This window comes from Plectrocnemia conspersa, unplaced genomic scaffold (assembly GCF_051122295.1).
Source record: "Plectrocnemia conspersa isolate PC_06_02 unplaced genomic scaffold, ASM5112229v1 ptg000002l, whole genome shotgun sequence".
NCBI classification, from domain to species: Eukaryota; Metazoa; Arthropoda; class Insecta; order Trichoptera; family Polycentropodidae; genus Plectrocnemia; species Plectrocnemia conspersa.
This window is the reverse complement of record NW_028277166.1, coordinates 25,969,142-25,991,462: the sequence shown is the minus strand read 5'-3', so window position 1 is coordinate 25,991,462 and position 22,321 is coordinate 25,969,142. Positions and strand designations below refer to the sequence as shown.

General features: G+C 28.7%; 1 protein-coding gene across 3 annotated transcripts in view; it reads right to left on the bottom strand.

Annotated features, from left to right (window-relative positions):
• LOC148238205 (uncharacterized) overlaps nucleotides 1-22,321 on the bottom strand; it is a 56,897-nt gene that overhangs the window by 12,797 nt on the left and 21,779 nt on the right. For all 3 annotated transcript variants that reach the window (XM_088205651.1, XM_088205653.1, XM_088205652.1), the window contains exons 2-4: nucleotides 11,170-11,369; nucleotides 9,364-9,536; nucleotides 1,333-1,757 (exon numbers count right to left, since the gene is read on the bottom strand). In XM_088205651.1, coding sequence (XP_088061777.1) covers nucleotides 1,333-1,757; nucleotides 9,364-9,536; nucleotides 11,170-11,334 — 763 coding nt within the window. In that variant the 5' untranslated portion in view covers nucleotides 11,335-11,369. The remainder of the gene's footprint in view (nucleotides 1-1,332; nucleotides 1,758-9,363; nucleotides 9,537-11,169; nucleotides 11,370-22,321) is intronic.

Here is a 22,321-nt window from a genome sequence, read left to right as displayed (position 1 = left end):
GTAAGAAATTAATTACAATCGCTCGGTGTATTTATTGCTTTGGAAAGAAAGAAGACATTAAGATAGAGAATGAAGAGAAAAAAATATAATTAAGTGTGTTTTTTTTTCTACTGCGGACCAATTGTAGGTCGCGATCCAAGCTTGAACGCGACTGTCCCAAAGCGGATTCACCGTTACTTCCTAAATGGTTATGTTTGCTTTTTATCAGTCGGAATATTACGATAGTGTGCCTCGCGGCGAATAATGTAATACTAATACTATTGTGAAAAGCGTGAATAATTCATGGTGCATAAATTATTATACAAGGTGGCCAAAATCAATCAAAGTAAAACTTTTATAATGCTCAGAAAGAATTCAAGAAAACGGTAATGTGAAAATATTCAATTTTAGATTATAAACGGAAATGATGAATTTAATAATTTGAGCAAATCACAACGAAAGTAGCTAAAAAGCAGTGATGAACATTGCAATATTAATACAGTACAGAAATTTGATGTAATTCTGTAGAATTTATTGCTGTTATAAACTAATAAACTTGTCTTACATTTATCAACGTCTCAATATTACCGTTATAAAAATAATTTAGATTCTTGATTGTAAAAATGTAATAGAATAAAATTAGCTTTCAATATGATTTTATTGAATTGAGTTCTTAAAAACACCAAGTCCTATAATATATTATTTTATGTATATATATCATACATTTGTAGATGTATGTAGATATTTTAGACGTTACGTAGAAGTAACATACTTTGAATTTTCCTATTACGAAACTTAAAATGTATTTAAGAAATGCCTTTGTGATAAATATGTACATAAATAAGTTAAATAATCACTGATTTAATTTCTGTTTTTTTTTATGTAACATAATAGAATTCTGCAGAATCCATTGAAAAGCGCTGTTCTAAGCACATACATATATTATTCAAGTAATTAGATTTAAATCTGTGTATTTATATATAAGTCGAGTTCAAAATATTAAAATAAATAAGGGACCATACATGTTCTTAAAAAAAGTAAAAAATATATTAGATAAATATCATATAGATTAATATGTGATACAACGTAATAACATCTTAGCAACATTGTTCGCTTCGATAGTATACGTGCTCCCTCATAAATCTTGATCTTTATAGCATTTTATCTGAATTACGAAAGCATGCATTTAGTGTATATATAAAGGAAGTAAATCCTTGAAATTCAAGAAGAGCAGATTATTATCCGCACTAACCTCGTGTAAACTGGTCTTCTGACAGCAACGTATGCTTACGACCGCAGAAAGCACTTTATAACATATCTTAAAATAATAAGGTACTTTGCAACATCTCTTACCACTCGAAGTATGCGGACGATCCGGAGAAGGCGCCAGATCGCTTCCAATGCCACTGGAGCCGGCCGAAGATCCCAAGACTCCCTTTGGAAGTCTTCTGCCAGCAGCTGGACCAGGAACTGTGGTAGCTCCGTTCCTTCTATCTGTGTCGTAATCTCTGGGCGGTAGAAGCAACGGTTCTCTGCCTGCGAGGCGTTTCCTGAGCTCTGCTGCCAATTTCTCAGCGGCCACTTCCTGCTCTGGAGCTAATCTCGCTTCCACAGGATGGCTGTTAGGTTCTATGTGATCTGGTGATTCTTCTGACGGACTAGGATTCTCCTCTTCCTCTTCTTCGGGTCCAAGACCTGCCACTGACCTTAGCTGGGCGCACAGAGCCTGGGCAGTCTGTTCCGAGTCGCAACGGTAGGCGTGTGCGTGTAGGGGACATCTAAAATGATTAATGTCAATCTAAATATATGCATATGTATTACAAAATGAGCATAAAATATATATAATTATAAAATATGTATGAACCTGTGACTCAAAAAATTTTTTTTTGCTGTAATAAGTATAATTAAAAAGGATTTGTTGACAAATGGCTACAGTATATATTTAAACTTTTATTTTCCTTCAAATGCATTTTTAATCGCCTTTTTCATTTAGGTATTTAAACAATATTTTTCTTCACTTTAATCATACCTTTTTATTTGAGCCTTTTCTGAAATAATCACACTGACGACACAGCTATTCTAAAAATTTTCATTAAATTAAGCGTGAAAAACAAAATTTCTATGGCGTTAAAAGCGGCATAAATCAAGCTGACGACTAACTACAACAGTAATGACAAACACGTGGCCCGCGGGCCGCATGCGGCTCACAAGCCCATAAAATGCAACCTTCTTTTTAAAGCTTTAAGTTGCTTTTACTAAAATATTTAAAACAATATTTAATGTATTTTTAAAAATTTGCAGCAAATAATATAAGCATATGATTTTAACATCAATTTATGGTCATTTGTATATATATTTATTTCTGCTACCTATAACCTAAATAAGATCGATATTTCAGGAAGGTTTTAATCAAGCACTATGGTCTCTCGATATTTTTCATTTCTCACCAAATAAAAACTTTCATTTCAATGAACAAAATTATATGTTATAGTATATGATTATAATAATACAGTATATTATTGTAGATTTATTTATATTAGTGATTTTTTTTATTGAAGTAGCTGTATTTATTTCTGCTTTTATTGATTATTAAGAACTGATTAATATTGCATCTTTTCATAATAATATTACAAGCGAAGATAATTTCAAGACGTTTTTAATCAAATATAATTACAAAACTAGTGTGTATATAAACATACGAAGCAAAATTAATGACAGAAAAGATAAATAGACTTGTAGCTAAATTATTAGCTTAGCAGAATGAAATTAAACCCAAAATCAATTCACATAAATTAAATACGTGCAAAAAAGTTTATTAAGAAAATCTCTCCTGATATAAAAACGAATTGCTTTAACTTTATAAATATAACACAGCACTTTAACGATCTAAATTTAAAATTTCCGGGTCGAATTAGAGTTGTCATATTTATGTAGTTGTCAAATTAATACTTGAAATTCAGATCAAGTGAATCATCTACAAAATTGAAATTAAATTTATTTGCCTAGATGCAAAAAAATATCAAGAATTATAATGCAGTTGTGATTTTAGCAAATATTTAAGAGCTAATATTTAGATTTAAATCCAATTTCTAGGAACCGAAGAATGTGAAAGTTTATTTTTATAAAAAATCAAAGAGTACTTGCAGTTTTTACTTGCCAGAAAATATGATTAAAATCAGCACTGAAGACAACATTATCTCAACAAAGTACACTCGATATTTCTGTAATAATTTCTGATAAAATATGGCAAGCTTAGAGCAAAAAATATAAAGTTTCTTTACATTTCTTTGATACAAAATAAAATGTTATTGTATCGTTTTTTTTATTTTTATAAATTTACTAAAAAAATCTTAAAACTTTTTTTTTGAGAAAAGAGATTAGATGCCAATGTCTGTGCTTTATAAAGAGAAAGTTAAAATATAAAATTCTTTATCTGCGAATATTTACATTAAACAACTTTATCTTGTTAAGATAAAATAGTCCAGTCAAATAAGGCGAAATAAAGGCTAAACCTCGGAATGAAAGATACCAAGCTGAAATTTTGCACAGACCTTCGTTTTGATGTTCTAAGGACAGGGTGAAAAGTCTCATAAAATATCGTGTCTGCTAATCAAGATATCAAAGGTCAAAGGTCACAAAATTTGTTTTTTTGCAAATATCTCGCGTTTTATGCGTTGCACGTCATTAGATGCTTTACAAAACTTGTAAAGCATAAAATTATCTACAAGTTTAGTTACAATATTTGTTTTGTATCATTAACCGTTTTTGAGATATAGCGCGAAGAGTGGGAGGCGTACATCCGTTTATAGAATCCAGCGAGTATTTCTACCTGCTTAACTTGGTATAAGCTTTGAAAAAGTAAACAATCGTGAAAAAAGTGGTCTCGGCAAGTCGTTTGAACCATAATTTTATTACTTTCTTCATTGTATTATTAATAATTAAAAATGAAATATTGCTCGACAAGAAATTTGTGCGAAAAAATTGAAAGAGTTGAGAGATGTCCTTACGGAGTATGTACCAGATGATAAGAAGATCATTTCCAAATTAAGAGAAAAATATTTAACTGACATTATAATTACAACGAAGATTGGATCATTCCCTATTTTTTCTTTTCGCGATGCTCAAGCTTAAATTTTATCCATAGCTTGGTATGAAAATAAAAAAGGCACTTCGGAAGAAGAACACTTGCGCGTAGTGGAAGCTGCTGCGGCAATTATTAGAGAAGATATTCGATCTTCTGTTGTTGAGACCAAGTCTTATCCGCCCCCGAGTAAAATATTAATGAAGAAATTCCGAAAACTTTATTACATTTTCTGCAAGAAGTTATTATAAAGAACAGAAAAGGAAAGACGGGGCATTTTAAAACGAAATACACAGCTATAAGTCATGCTATAATGACTTCCATACGAAAACGGTCCTTTTCTTCGCAGTTATTAATAGGCCTATCTGTATTTCTTCATAGAAAAAATACAGATAGGCCAAACATCCAAAAAGACTTTTGGATGTTTTGTCAAGTTTAGGTTTTTTCGCTTCATATAGTGATACTGTAAAATGTTAAATTTCAGCTGTTTATCACCCACAGCCTCGTAATCAACCATCATAGTCAAGTGCCTTAGTACAGTATGCAACAGATAATGCAGAAAAATATTTATACTCTTGATGGCTATAATACTGTTCATATAATGGGAATGATAAAAATAATAATTCCAAAATCTGAAGTTATATCTGATGACCGCATAAAGAAATTTACAACAAAACCAAGTGCAAAGGAGTTAGCAGCACTATCACATATACCCCTTCCAGTGTATGAAAATCATGTCGTACCCGGATTGAGCAAGAGATTCAAGTTTAAAATTTTAATGATGTAGAAGAACTAACCGAACAAATATTGAATGTAGTTGATTTGTTGTGGAAGTACGGAAAGTGGAAAAATATCTCACCGTTGCCAGGGTGGAATGGATTTATTGAACAACTTACAAAAAACAATGAGAACTTTGTAACTTCTCGGATTCTGTTTCTTACTTTTATTCATCATCCTGTGAGTAATATGGACACAATTTACACTACATTACAGTGTGCTATAAACACTGCCAAGAAACATGAACAAAGAACATGCTTAATAACTTTTGATCAGCCGTTGTACATAAAAGCACGTGAAATCGTAGCACCTTCAGATGCTAGCTCAGACTTGTCCAGAGTAGTTGTGAAACTAGGAGGCTTTCATATGCTTATGTCTTTTATTGGATGCATAGGGTATATAATGAATGGAAGCGGAATCAAGGAAGCTCTCAGTACAATTTATGCATCGACTTCTGTCGACAAAATGTTGGATGGTCCCGCTTTTGCAAGAAGTATCAGAGGTCATACGTATTACTTTTTGCATTATCGATGATGATTTTTGAAGATATGGAGATTGAAAGTTATAATGCTTTAGATGGGTTCATTCAGCAGATAACAATTTGCGATGTTTTCTACGAAACTGTGGAAGAATGTACAGGTAACTCTGGCTCCGTAGTTTACATAGCGTTATCCTATAAACGGATGCGCGCTTCCCACTCCCCGCGCTATATCTCGAAAACCATTAACCATACGAAGAAATTAATTTTAACAAACTTGTAGAAAATTTTATTTTCTATAAGTTTTGTTAAACATTTAATGACATGCGACGCAAAAGAGGCGAGATATTTGCAAAAAAACGATTTTTATGACCTTTGACCTTTAATATCTTGATTAGCAGACACGATATCTTATGAGACTTTTCACCCTATCTTTAGCACGCCAAAACAAAGGTCTGTGCAAAATTTCAGCTTGTTATCTTTCATTCCGAGGTTAAACCCTTATTTGACTGGACTAAAAGCTAGATCATGGATTCGTAAACCTTTTCTTTCTGATACACACTGTATTAAAAATTCTGACTTAACCAAGTATGAACTTATTGATATAAGGTCATTCGTAAAATTCTTAAATAATTCCTCACCTTGTAAAATAAGCTATAGAAGCTTAAATTATGTTGGCAACAACGTATCTAATTGTAATTTTCTATACTTTCTCATCACACAAATCAATTAGATGTCCAAAATGAGATACATGCTGCTTTATCAAATATAACACAACAGTTTAATGTTCTAAATTTTAACATTGACATATCTTCAAAAAATAAATGTCACTATATTTAATATCATATATTTTTTTATAATTTTGGAAACTGTATTTTGCTGTTTCTTTAATTGCTTTATTTTGAGAATCGTTGCTCGAATCTGACTTACAAATAGGTCCATAAAATAAAAAGTTCATGAACATCTAATTAACATCTTACTGTGTGAAATTCAATTTGCTTGAAAATGGTAGTGTTTAAGAGCTATTCAAAACATTGGAATTAGATTAGCTTAGTTAATGTATAGATTTACTAATGTTTCTTTTAAAATATAATTTAAAAGTCAAGTTCAAACATATCGAGATCTATAAATAAATTTAAGGTTATCTATATTAATGTTGTATTTAAAATATGTTAAATTTCATATTCTAGATGTAACATAAAAATTATTATAAATCTGGTTTTAAATAGCTAGTTAGTAGGTAATAAAATAAAGCTAACCACATATTTAATTTAAACTAGGCTACACATATTTAACCTAGTCTAACTCAAAAACAAGGTTAGTTTATTTTTTTAAAGCCATTCATAAAATACAGCTTGCTTCACCTCGAACTTTTTTTAAGATATCAAATTAACTTTTGGTTTTATTTTATATAGACAGTGTTATGTGAAACTATAAAAGCTGTGTACTATATATTTATTTTTTGGGTGGCAGATATCAACAGATTATGATGACAATATACTATCAAATTGGCAACTAAAAATCAGTTTTAGCTTTTGTGAAATGATATGCAATGATATTTGGGTGCTAAATAAATATATTTAGCTGATATATTTAATTTAATCATAGATATAAGTATCTAAAGAAAATATTAAAATATATTGCCATATAATAACATATACAGTATTTTAGAAATGGATGTCAAAAGATATGTTTTCATTGCTTTATAATACAAATGGCAAGATTATTAAATTCGTCTTAATATGACATTTAATACAATTGGAAGAAAATATTTCATGCTTCTTATCTGATTGGATATGAAAATCATACTTTGCACTTGTACATTAGCACTATAAATTTAATACTTCGAACTATATAAATTGAATACTTTTAACTTGAACATACGGTCTATTTTTTGGAGTATGGTTAATTCGTTTAAATTAGGTTTTGGTTTGAACAGCAAATGGACGTTTCGCAACTGTCAACAGATGGGAAGGAAGCGTGATAAAATAGCACCGTTGAAAATATCCTTTTATAAAGGAAAGTGATTATATTTTTTCTTATTTGCATTTTATTTTTTTTAAATGTTGAATAAATTTTATTTTAGTAGAATAATTGCTCCTTCGTGCAAAATATTTTTTTTATCAAAGTAAATATGATCTAAACTAAAGTGCAATTAATTATTTGTGAATTTTATTTTTTCAAGGGCGCCAAAAATATTATATAAACTAGTTTTTTAACTGAAACTATTTATTCAATATATATTTTTACTAATATAGACATGAAACAGAGTATAGCTATAACACAGAAATCTGCAAAAAACAGATTTATTATTTTTTTATTAATTAGTCTGTAATATTTTTTTCTTAATATCAGTGAATATTTTACAAATATCATGTAATCATCATGTAATAATTTTAATTTAGAGAAGACTTTATAATATGGTGCATATTTTAAAATATCATATTATTATTTAATGTTAAAAAAATATTTCATTTAAAAATATAGTTCAGAAACTATTATATTTATAGTACTATTATTTTTTACAGAAAAAAATATTAATCAAATCATTCGTCTTGAATAAATAACATATTTTTTCAATAAGGTATTTTTTAATTTTAATTTTTACTATTTTTCTATTTGTATTATATTTTTTTAAAGGTATGCTCATACATATTTTTATTGTTAATTGGTATAATTTTTTCTCTTACAATAAAAAGAGTTTTAAGACTCAAAATACTAATAACTTTAGCTAAACCTAACTTAAGATTGATTTATCAGGTATATTTAAAAAATTATAAGATAAAGCTAACTATTTTATACAGTAACTAATATTTAGTAATTCAGTTTCTTGGCACAAAGTCATTTTGTTGGTTAGCAATTATTATATCTTGTATTTTTTTATTTTTACCTTCGTTTTATTTTATTGAAAAAAAAAAAGTGAAAAATAATTATTTGTTTTAATTGTTAATTTAGATCTACCAGTTATTTTTAATGCATTCCTAATTAACGCATTTTAATATTATTAATAGTATTTAACTAATTAGTCCCGGTCTACAATTTAATTTTAGTTCTTAATTATGAATGTAAACAAAACTTAGCCTATGCTATAGATTGTCGAATTTTTGAAAGCCTTAAAATGTAAATCTTAATTTACCAAGGGGTACGCTATTCTAGTTTATTGATAAATTAAATAAGGTTTTTTTGATTCTAACTAAGATTAGTTTTAAATAAACATTTACTAAAAATATTGTCTGATCGCAAATAAATATATAATAAAAGCGAAACTGAAATATAAAATTATAGTATATATTGTAATAAATATATAAAATTTTAAAGTGTTTAAATATTTGTAGTATTATTAAGATGATTCAGTTTATATAATTCAAATCTTACTTAACCTAGATTTGAGGCTAATCTAACCTAGCATAGATAAAAAAAATTGGATAAATAAGAAATAAAATTAAGTGTACTTTTTTTTAGGTAAATACGATAATACTTTTTGTTACAGCATCATTTCAGTCTATATTTTTGCTCTAAATATTTTAATGATTAAACAATAAATGAAATTATTTGTTGATTAATGATCCATTGTATATAAAATATATTTTTACATATTTTATAATACACGATAAAAACGCATTGGTTCTTGTAATCCAATGAAAGATTATAGCAGCAGAATTAATTTTAACATTAAAAATACTAATTTAAGCTAATAATTTACAGTTAGTCAGACATCGATTGATTGACTGAAGAATTGTTATATACGCTGTTACTGCCTTAGGCTGTCGCCAGTTATGTTACTGCGGTAAATTTACAACAATAAATAAATAATAATACTAATATTGTGGCTCAGTCAGTTGAAACATGATTGACGAACAATCCTCTGTATCTAATAGATACTTCACTATCAAATAATAAATCAATAGATACTTTCAACAATAATTAAATTCGTGCTATTCTGTAAAAGCTATTTTTTGTTCATAGTCTAATTTCTTGAATGCCTGGAACCAATCACCATATCAAAAGGCACAATAAACCTTGGTTTGTGTCTTGTCATTTCATTCACCTGGTAACCGGGTTGTACAGCAGAAGGACACAGACGACGGCATCGCCCCTGGCCACGACTTCTGTCACGCTGTCGGCCGGCAAGAAGTGCTTCACTGTATGAGACCTTCCTCCTCGACCGCCTTTAGCCCTTCCGTCGACGTTCTGGACGATCTTCAGACCCTTGGGTGATACCTTAAAACACACAAGATGAGCCATTAGTCATAAATATGACTTGTGACTGTCGTTGTCGCCTTTCACCGGACAATTGTAATGATATTTCATTGACGACCTTCCTAACTCAGCATTCTTGGCATTTGTTAACTCATTTCTGCTTCACGGCTCAATGGGTATGCGAATTTATGACTTTCAAATTATGACAAAAGCGATTTGTCAAATTTCATTGCGTATTTTTTGGTGTTATGGAAATAATGTTATACAGATCTTTATGAATATATAGTATATTTACATTCCGACGTTTCGACTTCTATGTCAGGGTCATATTCTGGCATATCTAAGTCAAAGTCAGGGCTAGATTAATAGGCTTTTATTCAACCACTTAAAACATATGATGTCATTAAATTAAAGCATCAGAAATAAATGTCTTATAATAGAATTTTTATCAAAAAAAAAAAATTATACATATATATTATATAAAATCCTGTCTTTCCACTGTCTATTTTTATAAAATACAATATTCGATAAGTATTAGAATAATATTTTTTTAATGTAATTGATAATTTTATAGTGAATATATATTTTCAGTGAAATCATATCCGAATACATTTTCACAGGTTGATGTACTATATTTATATTAAAAAAATATAATTTAACTGACAGGCGCTAGTGAAATTAAATGCACTCTAAAATGTCTATGAAAAAAATGGCGAAACATCTATTTTCTGTTCAAACCTAACATAAAAAATTAACCTAACCCAACATGAGTTAATTAAAGTTTAAAAACTAACTAAAGTTTTCGTTTTCTCATCAGGTAGGTTTATGTTTAGTTTAATTTAAATATAGTAGTATTGTATCAAACGATGTGAAGTTACAATTCTTCGAATCTCTGATCGTGTGAAAATACGCGTACCAGATCATCTGTTTTACTGATACTAAGCAGTGAAATTATTAATCAATTGTTTGATACATTTTAACTGACTAAGTTATTAAAATAATAATTAAACTAGTGAAAAATTATCTTCGTTAATAATACACATTCACTGTAACATATATTAGAATAAAATAATAAAATTTTGATTTAATAAATAAATTAGAATCTCTAAAACACCCCCAAGTATGTCTTGTTAAGATAAATATAATAAAAAGAAAGTGTATTTACATTATAATAAATTTTGATGACCTTTAAAAATTCGCTAATTTTGACACCTAATTAGACATTGCAAGAATTAATTATGTAAATCGTCATGAGAAATGGAATTTCTGTTTTTTTTTTATTATATGCATAAATTTTATATATAGAGCTATATAAAAAATAGTGCATTAATTTCTATAATAGTTCACCATAAAAATTCCAATATACAAAGGCATTTTTTTACATCTTATGAAATTCCACAGCGTCCAGTTATAATCAAATCAAATCGATTCTGCTCGAGTCACGTAATTTCACATAAAATACCCTAATTTAATAACGATCGGATCCGTTACATGACAAATTGTATTTTATCATCAATGGTTATATTGTAGATATCTTGATACAATGAGGTTAGCTTGAGTTACGTTATTGCTTTATGAGCCCATCGCATTGTATTTTTTAGTTGATCGTGAGATTTTTTTATTATTTTATTGATGTGATTCGTTTCATAATTACCTGAAGCGTGACCTTAAAGGGATCAAGGTCGTGAGATCTTCTCTCCAATCGATGCAGAGCAGCGAGGGCTGGCCTGATTCCCCTAGCAACCCTCGCTTCTTGAGCACCCAAAAACCACACATAGTAGGACTTCTTCACATCACGTTTGGACAGCATTTTCTTCATGTGTCTTGATTAGCTCAAACTGTCATGATGTTTATCTGTGAATTAAAACAAAAAAACACATTTAAATATTATAAATTTTATTATATGGCAAAAATCAGATTTTATAAGAAGCTCATGTGTATAAATGTATTTGCTCAAACAAGTTATGATTATTGATTTATATAATTAATTATTAATTTAATTTAATTTTCAGACAAAAAATTAACTGAAAAAGTTGATATCATAAGCAATTAAAATTTTCATAAAAGATATAATTTTTCTGATCAGATTTTCGAATCACATTATAGTGATTATCATAATTTAATAATGTGAAAACGTACAAAGATATTTACTGTATTATAAATAAAGGTTCTTTTAAATAATTTCTCAGAAAAAACATATGAATATTTATTTTTCTAGAAATTTAAAAAATTCTAATAAATGTTTTATTTTGTAAAAATTGAATTTTTATGAATATGTTTTAATCTCCTCAGACCCAGTGCACATTGCAATGTACAATAATTTATTGATTGTTTTTTTAAGCCATTTTAGTTTTATTTTTACCCTGACCTTTTGTACATTTCAATGTAAACCACATTATTTTAAAACACAAAAATTCTACAAAAAATAATTATTTTTCATGCTCCTTTAATGTACTTAATAAAATACTTGAACAAAAATATTTTTTCTACGAAAAATAAAAATTCAGGTTTAAGGTTAATGGTTTATAATCATTGCAATTTTAAAGACTGAACGGGGTTCACTTACAGCTACATTAAAAGCAGGTAGTGATAAAAGAGAAATTTATTTTCGATTAGCACTCTTTTTGATTTATTTTATTTTGTGTTCTTACATTTTATAATACTGAAAAAATATTAAAAAAACACTAGTTTGACACTAAGATAATATTTTATATAATACAATTAACATTGCTTTTATTTATTTATTTATATAAATCGAAATACCAGAGGTGCATTTTATTAGAAAGATAGCAGATCGAAATTTTCCGCGCTCGCTCGATTACAATATATTTATTTTCTCCTTCATAATTTATGTATACTCATAAAAACAATAAATAAAACGTATGGGTGCCTTTTGATGACGATTTTAAGACATTAAAAAATAAATAAATAAAATTTTTATCGTCTTCTTTATTTTTTTATGCTACTGTATATCACTTTATTCCATAAACAATATTATATAACATAAAACCCTTTGAATTGTTATATATAATCAGTGATTTAAGCATGTCAAACGATTGAAGAATAGTAAATACAAAAAACTAACATTAAGAAAGTTTTTTCTAAACTTTCGGTTAATAAAAGTTAAAAACGCCTATATAATAAATTTTAGACTATTAATTATGACTATAAGTTAATATTATATTTATTTAAGCAAGCATTTTAAATTATTTTTTAACTAATATATTAAGTATGATTTAGTTTAGTTATTGTATGATGGCATTACATAATAACATGTACAAAAAATAATTTGTATGATAAATATTTAATGCATGTATTTGATGTTACAAAAAATCACTGACGTCATAAACTTTATATATTATTTTTATTTTTTATTACAAATTTGACCAATGCGTCATTATTCCCATTATGTAAACAATAAAAAATATAGTGTAAAATAATTTCTTTTGATTCCCTTAATTAAAACCTCTCGCATTGCGAAAACATATAAGATTTTTTTAAGCTGAAGTAGGAGCAAGCTTTATTTAAAAAATTATAATTATATTTATCCGTGAGATTAGGAAAATCGAAGAAAACCGAATATATGATGATCTATAGGAGTTATATATTAATCACTTATTTTGATTTCCCAGATAAAATAGAAATTTAAAAACACTGAAGTTCATGAAATCAAACCCAAGACTTTCAGGTCAATAGTCAGCAACTTATACTTATAGCATACAAGCGAAAGACATTTTATGGAAGCTAAATATATAATTTACGACTAAAATGTGTTTAAGTTGTTTTGGTTGTGTTTCTTATTATATATATGTTAGTAAGATCTATATTTAATCGTAAGAAAAATATATGAGGTTATGTTATTTTTAATATTAAAAATTATTCTAATTAAATAGTGAATGATTAAACTGTAGTTTTAACGACAGTTTTTTTTAATCTAAATCTAAAAAATATACATTAAAAATAAAATACACCCCAGTCTATTTTTTGCATTTTTAAGAGCTGTTACAAATCAACTTGCAGATGTTTTATTATCTCGAGTCTGAAGTCAGTTAAAATGTTTAAAATATTTTAGAAAATTATTTATGGATTAAAATTATGCTATTTGATATTATTTAATCGATAAACTAGATCGCACCAAAGTGGAACTATATTTAAATACAATATCAATGAACTAGCAACATACTGGTTTATGACTTCCTGCAATTCTCGAGTTACGCTTAGATCAACTCCGGTTATGAAGCAACGCACGACACCTCGTTACTTATTTCGAATTAATTACCCACCACAATCAAGAAAAAATAAATTCAATTGGATAGATTGCTCAATCGCGCCAATGTGACAACAGATCACCGAAACGAAAGTTTTCTCGGTGTGTCTTCACACTGAATTCTGACCCGATTCTCATACGCGAATTTCGGACGCGGAATTATTACAGAAGAATTTACTCGCTCTTTTGAAAATGTGATTAATACGCGGCGTAGTGTGTGTAGCCGAGAGATAAATTTGCATTAATTAAAGTCCGCAAACGGAACGGATTGCGAATAAGAAAAGAGATCACTTTCGAAACCATACCACGCGGGTTGCCAAAGCACCACTCGCGGAAACTTCCTCTGCACGCACCGAGAATGATTTCGATTCAGCATAATTGAGTGTCCTGTCGTTTCAGAGCGGTCACGTGACCGGTTGAGTTTAGAAAGCAGTCGCTTCAAGAGCAACTGCTAAGAAGGAAATTTAACTTTGAACAAGGAAACGCTTGCAATGTGTCAGTTGCTTTTGTTTATCAGTCTTCCAGTATGGCACAACTGGTTGCTTTATCGCGCTTGTACTACTTCCGTTATCATTTTTTTAAGATAAGAACTGTAGTGAACTTTCATACCAAAGTCTTACAATAAATTAAAGACCGTAAGTGTACGATTATTGCAGCTAAACATAACCTGTTACAAAATATAATACATATGTATATTGATTAAAGCTATATTACAAAGTAATAAATACATGTATTTTATTTTTAATATTGTTACAATAACAACTTGTAGATGTACGACTAACGCCAATTATGTTATAACGATAGATTCACAAGCAATCAAAAATAATAATAGTAATCTCGCGCATACTAAGTATGTAACGTATTTTAATCATCATCGATCAGACTGGACCCGTCTGATATTATTTGCTTCTTAAATATAATAGTACAGTAATCGTTTGTATAAAAAAATAGGTGTCACCATTCATTTAAATTTTTAGGTAAATTAAATTATAATGATGATTACATATCATATTAATGATTGTTCTTCACTATCGTGAGGTACCGCAGCTATTGAGTGTACGAATACCGTACGCTCAAATTTGGATCTAGCATTAGTATTTATTTATTTAAATTAGATACTAAATTCATTTTCTAACTTTGAGTTATATATTAAGAATATAAATGGTATGAAAAGATACATTACACTGTATATTTTTATTGTTATTTACACCTTACATTAAAATATAATGGTTGCTCAAGCCATTGCATAGCAATAATTATAATTGCTCTGCTACTGTTAAATTATATTAAATGAAACATTTCCATTCTCGAGTCATTAAATTTAACAGAACCGTTGAAAAATTAAATAAAAATAGTGTCTGAAACCTTCCAGATCGTTACGATATAATTAATCTCTATAATAGAAAATAATAGTACGACATGCGACGCAATTTGTCACAAGGACTTGCTAAAAGCATGTAAGACTAATTCCCTTTTCTTTTTATTAGTCAGTGTGATACAAGATATTTAGTAGACAATAACAAATAATCTCTTTCCTCGCTGAATCATAGCATTGGCCAGTCAATCAAGAGTAGGAAGAGCGAAAGACTTTCTTAGTCTGAATTTGCTACTTTTACCACTTCGCTATTGACTTGGAACTTCGCTATTAACTCAGGAGTCACCTGAATCCAAAAGTTCAACAATATCTTTAAGACAACTTGGATACTACGTAGCACAGATCTACGACAATAAACACGTATTATTGTAAGAAAATAATTAATATTTAAAAAATTGTATTAATTAAAATAATACACAGTACCACAAATGAACATTAACCTTTTAAGTGGCGAGTTAATTTCACGTATATTTGCATAATTATTACCATTGTTATTTATTTATTATTATTTTATATTGCAATTAAAGTAAATTATAGAAAAAAATAGTGATTGTATTAGTATGTTTTAATAATTTATTTTACATATTATTCGGGTTTTGTGGATTTTTTTAAATCAATTAAAAAGCTCTTAATATGTTTTATAAAATAAATTTAAAATAATTTTATTCGTATTATTTTCTACAGAAATCATTTACATTTAATCAAATTTAAAAAAGGATTATACAAATATAATCTTTTATATTTATTATGTCTGTAGTTATATATGTAAATATATAGCTATCTGGAGTACCTCAAAACGCCGTACATGTACGGCGATACCACTCAAAGGTTTAAGTTCATTTATTAAAACGTCACAAATTAATCATTATAATTTATAGAACTTTAGTATACTCCAGAGATAGGCAAACTTTTCAGCATTGCGGGCTATAATCGACTTTTAATAATAACATAAGAAGTTTAAAAATTACACAAATCAATTAAGTCAATCAATAATAAGCAAAGGATCATATTAAATACACTTTTACGCATATTGCTACTTAATATTGCGAGAGAAAGCAATTACGCATATGGAGCACAAAAAATTAGAGCATTATAAGATTCATTAATTGAGTCAAAATAATTGTATTTAACACGTATTACGATGGAATTTGAAGCTACCTTATAGGTAAACATTTCCAAATATGTATCTAAAGCCAGATGATTTCAGGATTCTGTATATACAGACTCGCCACATTTTCACACTTCCGGTCTATGGAATTTGCATTGGCGCTTTCGCCGCTGCACTTGACCACTCCCTCCTCCTTTCGCTATATTTGGGATGGTGGTGATCGATCAGGTGGTTTCGGTCCAGACCCAAACCCAGTATTAACGGTGAAACCGGTGTTTGGAATGAATGCCGGATGACGCGTGTGGCGAATGAGAGCTCTCTGTGTAAACCGTGTCAGCGGGACACCCAGCGCGGCTCATATGTGTGCATATGTGTGTGTCATCAGTCCATTCATCAGGTGGAGAAGAAGCAGAAGAATAACGCCCGTGGCATGCTGAAGAATCTTAGGCTTGCGCCAATTAAAAGCAGACTTCTATACGTCCGAATTATGCCTCTGAGATTATGGAGTCATATTTCTATTTCTATAAGTATCAGTTGTATATATAATAGAAAGTCAATGTAATAAATTTAAAACACATGGGATTCTCTAATCAAGATTTTCAGGAAATCTTAAATTAAAATCGATTTGTTGATGCCAATGAATATATTTATATAGAAGATCGAGAGTTATTTGAGATTATTATCAGCTATTGCAAAAAAATCCACGTCATTTTAACACCTGTTTCAAGTGTCTTAAGACCCGAGGCAAACTTTGAAGCGCATCTCAGTAATTCGCAATGCCATCGGATGATTTTCACAGAACAAACACCTTCGTGACCCTAAAAATTTCAACATTTAAAATATTGTTTACGTTGCAATAATAATAATACAACACAAAAAATGTGCGTGGGTAACACAACACCGACTGGGTGATGGCAAAATGTGTAATGAGCAAACTGCCGAAGAATGAGGTCAAATATTCGAGATGAAATTAAGTTGGCGAGAGGTCACAACAGGCGCTCGAGGTCGCTCTCGACAACAGACAATCGATAAATTCTGATCAAATACACGCATGAGTGTGTATGCAAATTTTTTATTAGCTCTTAAGGATTCGATTTATACTAAATGAGCTTATGTTATGTATACATTTACGCACATAGAAAGCTGTTTTCCATATTATTAATGAAGATAGGGACAAACATGAGAGGAAAAGACAATATCATTAAGTATTCAAGAAGCACTTCCTTAAATTGGAGCATATCCTTAAAAAAAACATATTGTATAATATCTAAGAAATACAAAATAAGCATCAAATTTACTAAACTAATTAGGAATTAATATAATTTGAATCTAACCTAACAAACTGTTGAACAAATATCGATTAAACTTTTATTTACTGTGATGTACACCGAGTGTACATGATATTATTTGATGTGAATATCTCGAATAAAATGTGAATATTAAAGATATTCTTCCACTTATAATACATTAGACAATTACAATTTATAAGTAATCATCGGAAGTGACAAAAAAAATATTTTGACAACAAAATCGACTATCAATTTATCATTAAATTGAAATTTATTGCTAGTCAGATTTTTTACTTTGCACGAAAGTAATGTTTACGTACAGTGTTCTTAACTCTGTAAAAATAATATCAGCATTTCTACAGATCAATTTCAATAACTTACTTACTATAAAGATTATTTCGTAATAATATTCCTAAATTTAAAACAAATTGAATTACTAATTTAAACACTTTTTTTCACATGTACACTGAGTGTACATCTTCAACGCGCAGATTTTTTTGCACTACAAAGGGATGCTAGTTTTCTAGCATCCCTTTGTAGTGTAAATAGCAGCTAGTTAATATATTGGTATATATTTTTATGCTATTATAGATTAGAGTGCATAGTATGTGCTGAATTTATTCAAAGCAGTAATTTGGTACTAAAATATAATAATGATTTTATAAAATAAATCACAAAAAATTGCTTATTTTTTAAAAATAAATCTGTTCCAATAAATACATTTTTTCTAACATGTTAAGTTTTTGGTTATTTATTTATTTTATTAAATCTTCCGTTGTAACCTAACAGGCGTAAGCCCAATGCGTTACAACGGAGTAAATCTGTACCAAGTAAATTAATAAAATATAATAAATACCTAATAGTAATAAAACAATCAGACTGAAAGTCTGATGGTAATAATTTTATAAACAATAGATGTCACTAGAGCAGGGGCTGTTTTTTTTATTAATAGCGCATTTTTTATAAATAAAAATTCGAGTGCAGCTACTGGGGCTCGAGCCCGCAACCTCAGAGTTTCTAGTCCGGGACGTCATGGACTACGCTATTCCATGCGTTATATTTGATTTTGTCATTGATTTATGGCTATATGTGTTGCCATGATATTTATTAAATCAGTAATTTTTTTGATTTTGACCAGTAATTTAATTTAATCGTCAGTAGTTTTAATCAATGATCATTAATTACTTGATCTGTTTTTTTTATTATATGTTAATATTATAACATAGTTTAATGAAATAGTTTATGCAAAAGCCACATATAATCCTTCTACTAATATTAAGTAGATATCTATATCTAGTTGTAATCAGAACTTTAATGACCATTCTGAAAAGCAACACAAAAACCAAACAACTACCAATGCATATATTATAACACATTAACTAGAAAATGTAAAATATGCAAAAAATAATAAACGAAAAACTATTACATTCTCTTCTATGATAACCTAACAAAAGTTTTCAAATCATTTCCAGCATCATGTCTAAAAAATAAAGAAGGAAAAATAGTCGTTTCTTGAAGCAACACATCAATTCGATTTTCCTTTGAAGAAAATAAAAATGAAAGAAGTTAATCCCATACTAATAAAAAGCCTAAGCTTCAAGAAAGCTTTCGAGTATGGTTTAATTACAAGAAACGTGTTAAGAAACTACCGGAAAATGCTATAAAATTAATAGTATAAGATACAGTATAAATTAATTAAATATTATTACAGATATATGTGCTCTTTCGGAGATTAACCGCAGGGCAACGAAGTTATTTTAAGCTGGAAGGAATGGGGAACATTATAATTTATATATTGTTACAAAATACTCTTTAGTTCTGGGAGCATTATTATATCACTTTTTGTACCACTCGGTCCGTAAGGACACAAACAATATCGATCTTAATCTGACTCATAGCAATAATAATTATTTAATGGCGTGTCAATAAATTTATTAATAAATCTACAAGCTTAAGTTACTTATAGTTTCATCGAAAATTAAAGACCTTTATCAAAACATTTACAACCATAAGGTTCAACAACATGCAAAAAGAAAATAAATTTTATGGTTTAGTAACCCTAAGAGGCGTGACTTCACAGCCAGTAAGACGCAGGTGAAATCTGGTAAAAAATATTAGATTGCTTTCATAGCAAAGAAATAATCATTCAATGCACCGGAGAATCCTTGCATGTTATTTATGTGAAACCCCTTTTTCTAGTCGTAACGAGGGCCTTTGTGTGGTCCCATCCTTTACGCTATTGTCTAGTTTATTGAGTTTCAAGAATAAAACCAATCCCCACAAAATCAATATTTAAAAAGCCGAACCTATTTATACAGTAAGAAGAGTTTCAATATATCTAATAGACTGATGTTTCTGTAGCCATGTCCGTATAATGTAAATCTGTTTCTCAATCACTCCATTGTGTCTTAATTACCATGCATCCTAAAACAATACCGGATGCGACAAACAAACAAGACACAGTACCAAGAAACTGTTGCCGATTGTTCCGATTGTGTTATCTATCTCTCCGAGACCTTTAAAACCAAAATATAATTAAAGGGTCACATTTAGCATAATCGAATTCGCAGACGGATCACGGACAATTGTTCTGAGAACGAGGCACAACATCCTGCAGCCACTTTTTGAAACTCGAATCAAGGTTGAAAATTTCCACACGATCTGAGGGTTTTGACACAGTTGTTGCAGCATCTCAAAATGCACGATCTTCGATTCGTGACAATCGAAGGTTGCGGATTGTTCCGATATTGTTTTAAAATAAAATAATATAGAAACATTGGGACGATGAATTATTTATGCTTTTTATTATATTAATAAGGCGTTACTCTCGCCGAACAATGTGCAATTAATACAAAATTGGCCCATAGAGCGTTGTTGCAATTAAATAATACGTGTGAATGGGTAGGAAAATTACATAAAAAATATAATATTATATTGAAAAATTATATTTTAACATTTTTTTTAACGTTCGCTGGGTTAAGTTTTTTCCCATGTACGGTAATTGCTGGTTCTTTCAAAAGAACTATGTAAGACAATCGTTGCAATTTGGTGTAGTGACTCAGGAAGAATTTCGTTGTTATTCTAAATTGTATATAATTGTTGTTTAGAGAGTTGACTATTAATATATAATAATTAATTAAACTGAAAAACATGTTTTTGCCACAAAAATAATAAGTTTGAATTGCATATCAAATTACTTCTAATAATATTAAAAGTAAAACTCTGGTATTAAGAAGTTTATTTTTTAAATACAATTTTAATCTGATTAATATAATTTAAATAGCTTTTAATTTTACTTCATATATATAAAATTTAAATGGATAATTATAAAAAAAATATTCCCCCCTACCCGATCGTTAAAAAAATTGTTCCCGCAAGGCCGTTCTCTCTCGCCGACATTATGATTTATAATACCACGACTCGCTCTTTGCATGATCGACATTTTGCGATTGTTTCAACGCGGAAACACAATAAAACGAAATTACCAACAATCCACACATAGACGATTCTCAGGGGAATCAAGAGCGAGTGTTAGTGATGTGAAAAAGTAATCGGCGCCGGAGACGATTACTATTTAATGTGCGATCGCGATATACGGTTAAACGCAAGCTTTTAACTATTACCGAGATGATAAGAAGTGTACTGCATAATAACTACAAGTTGTTTTGTTTTTAGTTGTTATATGTGTCAGTTAAATTAACAGTTTTTTGCTTGGTAAAAATGTGACTGAACCGTTACTTTTTATTGACGCTATTGTTTGTAGCTCGTTAAGAGTAATTAGTTGACATTTAACTATTAGTCAGTTTCAGAATAAACAAAATATGCAATGGTAATGACAATAGACGAAAAATTATTTTTCGTTTTGTATTGTCATATTAGATTTAGAAAGAATGCAAAGCACTGGACATTTAAAGCCTTTAGACCCTAAAGATGTTTGTTTAAGTATACAATGAAAAATACTATACAAAGAAAAATCTACAGTGCTTATTTTTATCGTTCATTAAAAGTACATGTTCTATTATTAAATATTATAAATAACATTAGTACTATATTATTTAAAAATATTTATTAGATAACTTCTCAAAAAAAATTTTTTTATATATTTTTATGAGCAAAAATAATTGGTAAATATAGTTAATAATAATAATATTTTTTTTAATTATTAATAATCATTAATTATTTAATTTTAATAAATGTTTCATATAACTCTTCCAAATATATGCTATTTATATAAATATAAAAACACAAAATTAAGAATGAAAATTGTGTTAAATTAACTAATATAATATTTATACAAAATCTAGCTTATAGTTCTATAGTTAATTTTACCTAACAGAGTGCTATAATATATGCAATATATTTTTTGCAATTTTCTAAGCACTTTTAATACAGTTTAAGCGAAGCGGGGGACGGTAATACCCCATTTTTTAATTTAAAATTTTATGAAATTTATTATTTCTATGTAATTCTGTAATTAAATGTTACAAATATATTGATCGGCTTTTTTAATATTAGAGAAAAAGCGTAACATTTTATTTCAGTTTTATGTCTCACTTACAGAATTTCACAATTTTAATGAATTATGAAAAAATACGATAAAGCTGTTTTTTCATTAAATGAATAATTTAATAAATTAATGGAGATCAAAAATATAGGTATTTAAACGCCTCAATTTCATGGACCAAAATAATCCTAAATGGACGATAGAAGACCGTAGCCAAAAACGATTATTTACGAATCTTATGGGATTACATTAAATTTATAGCA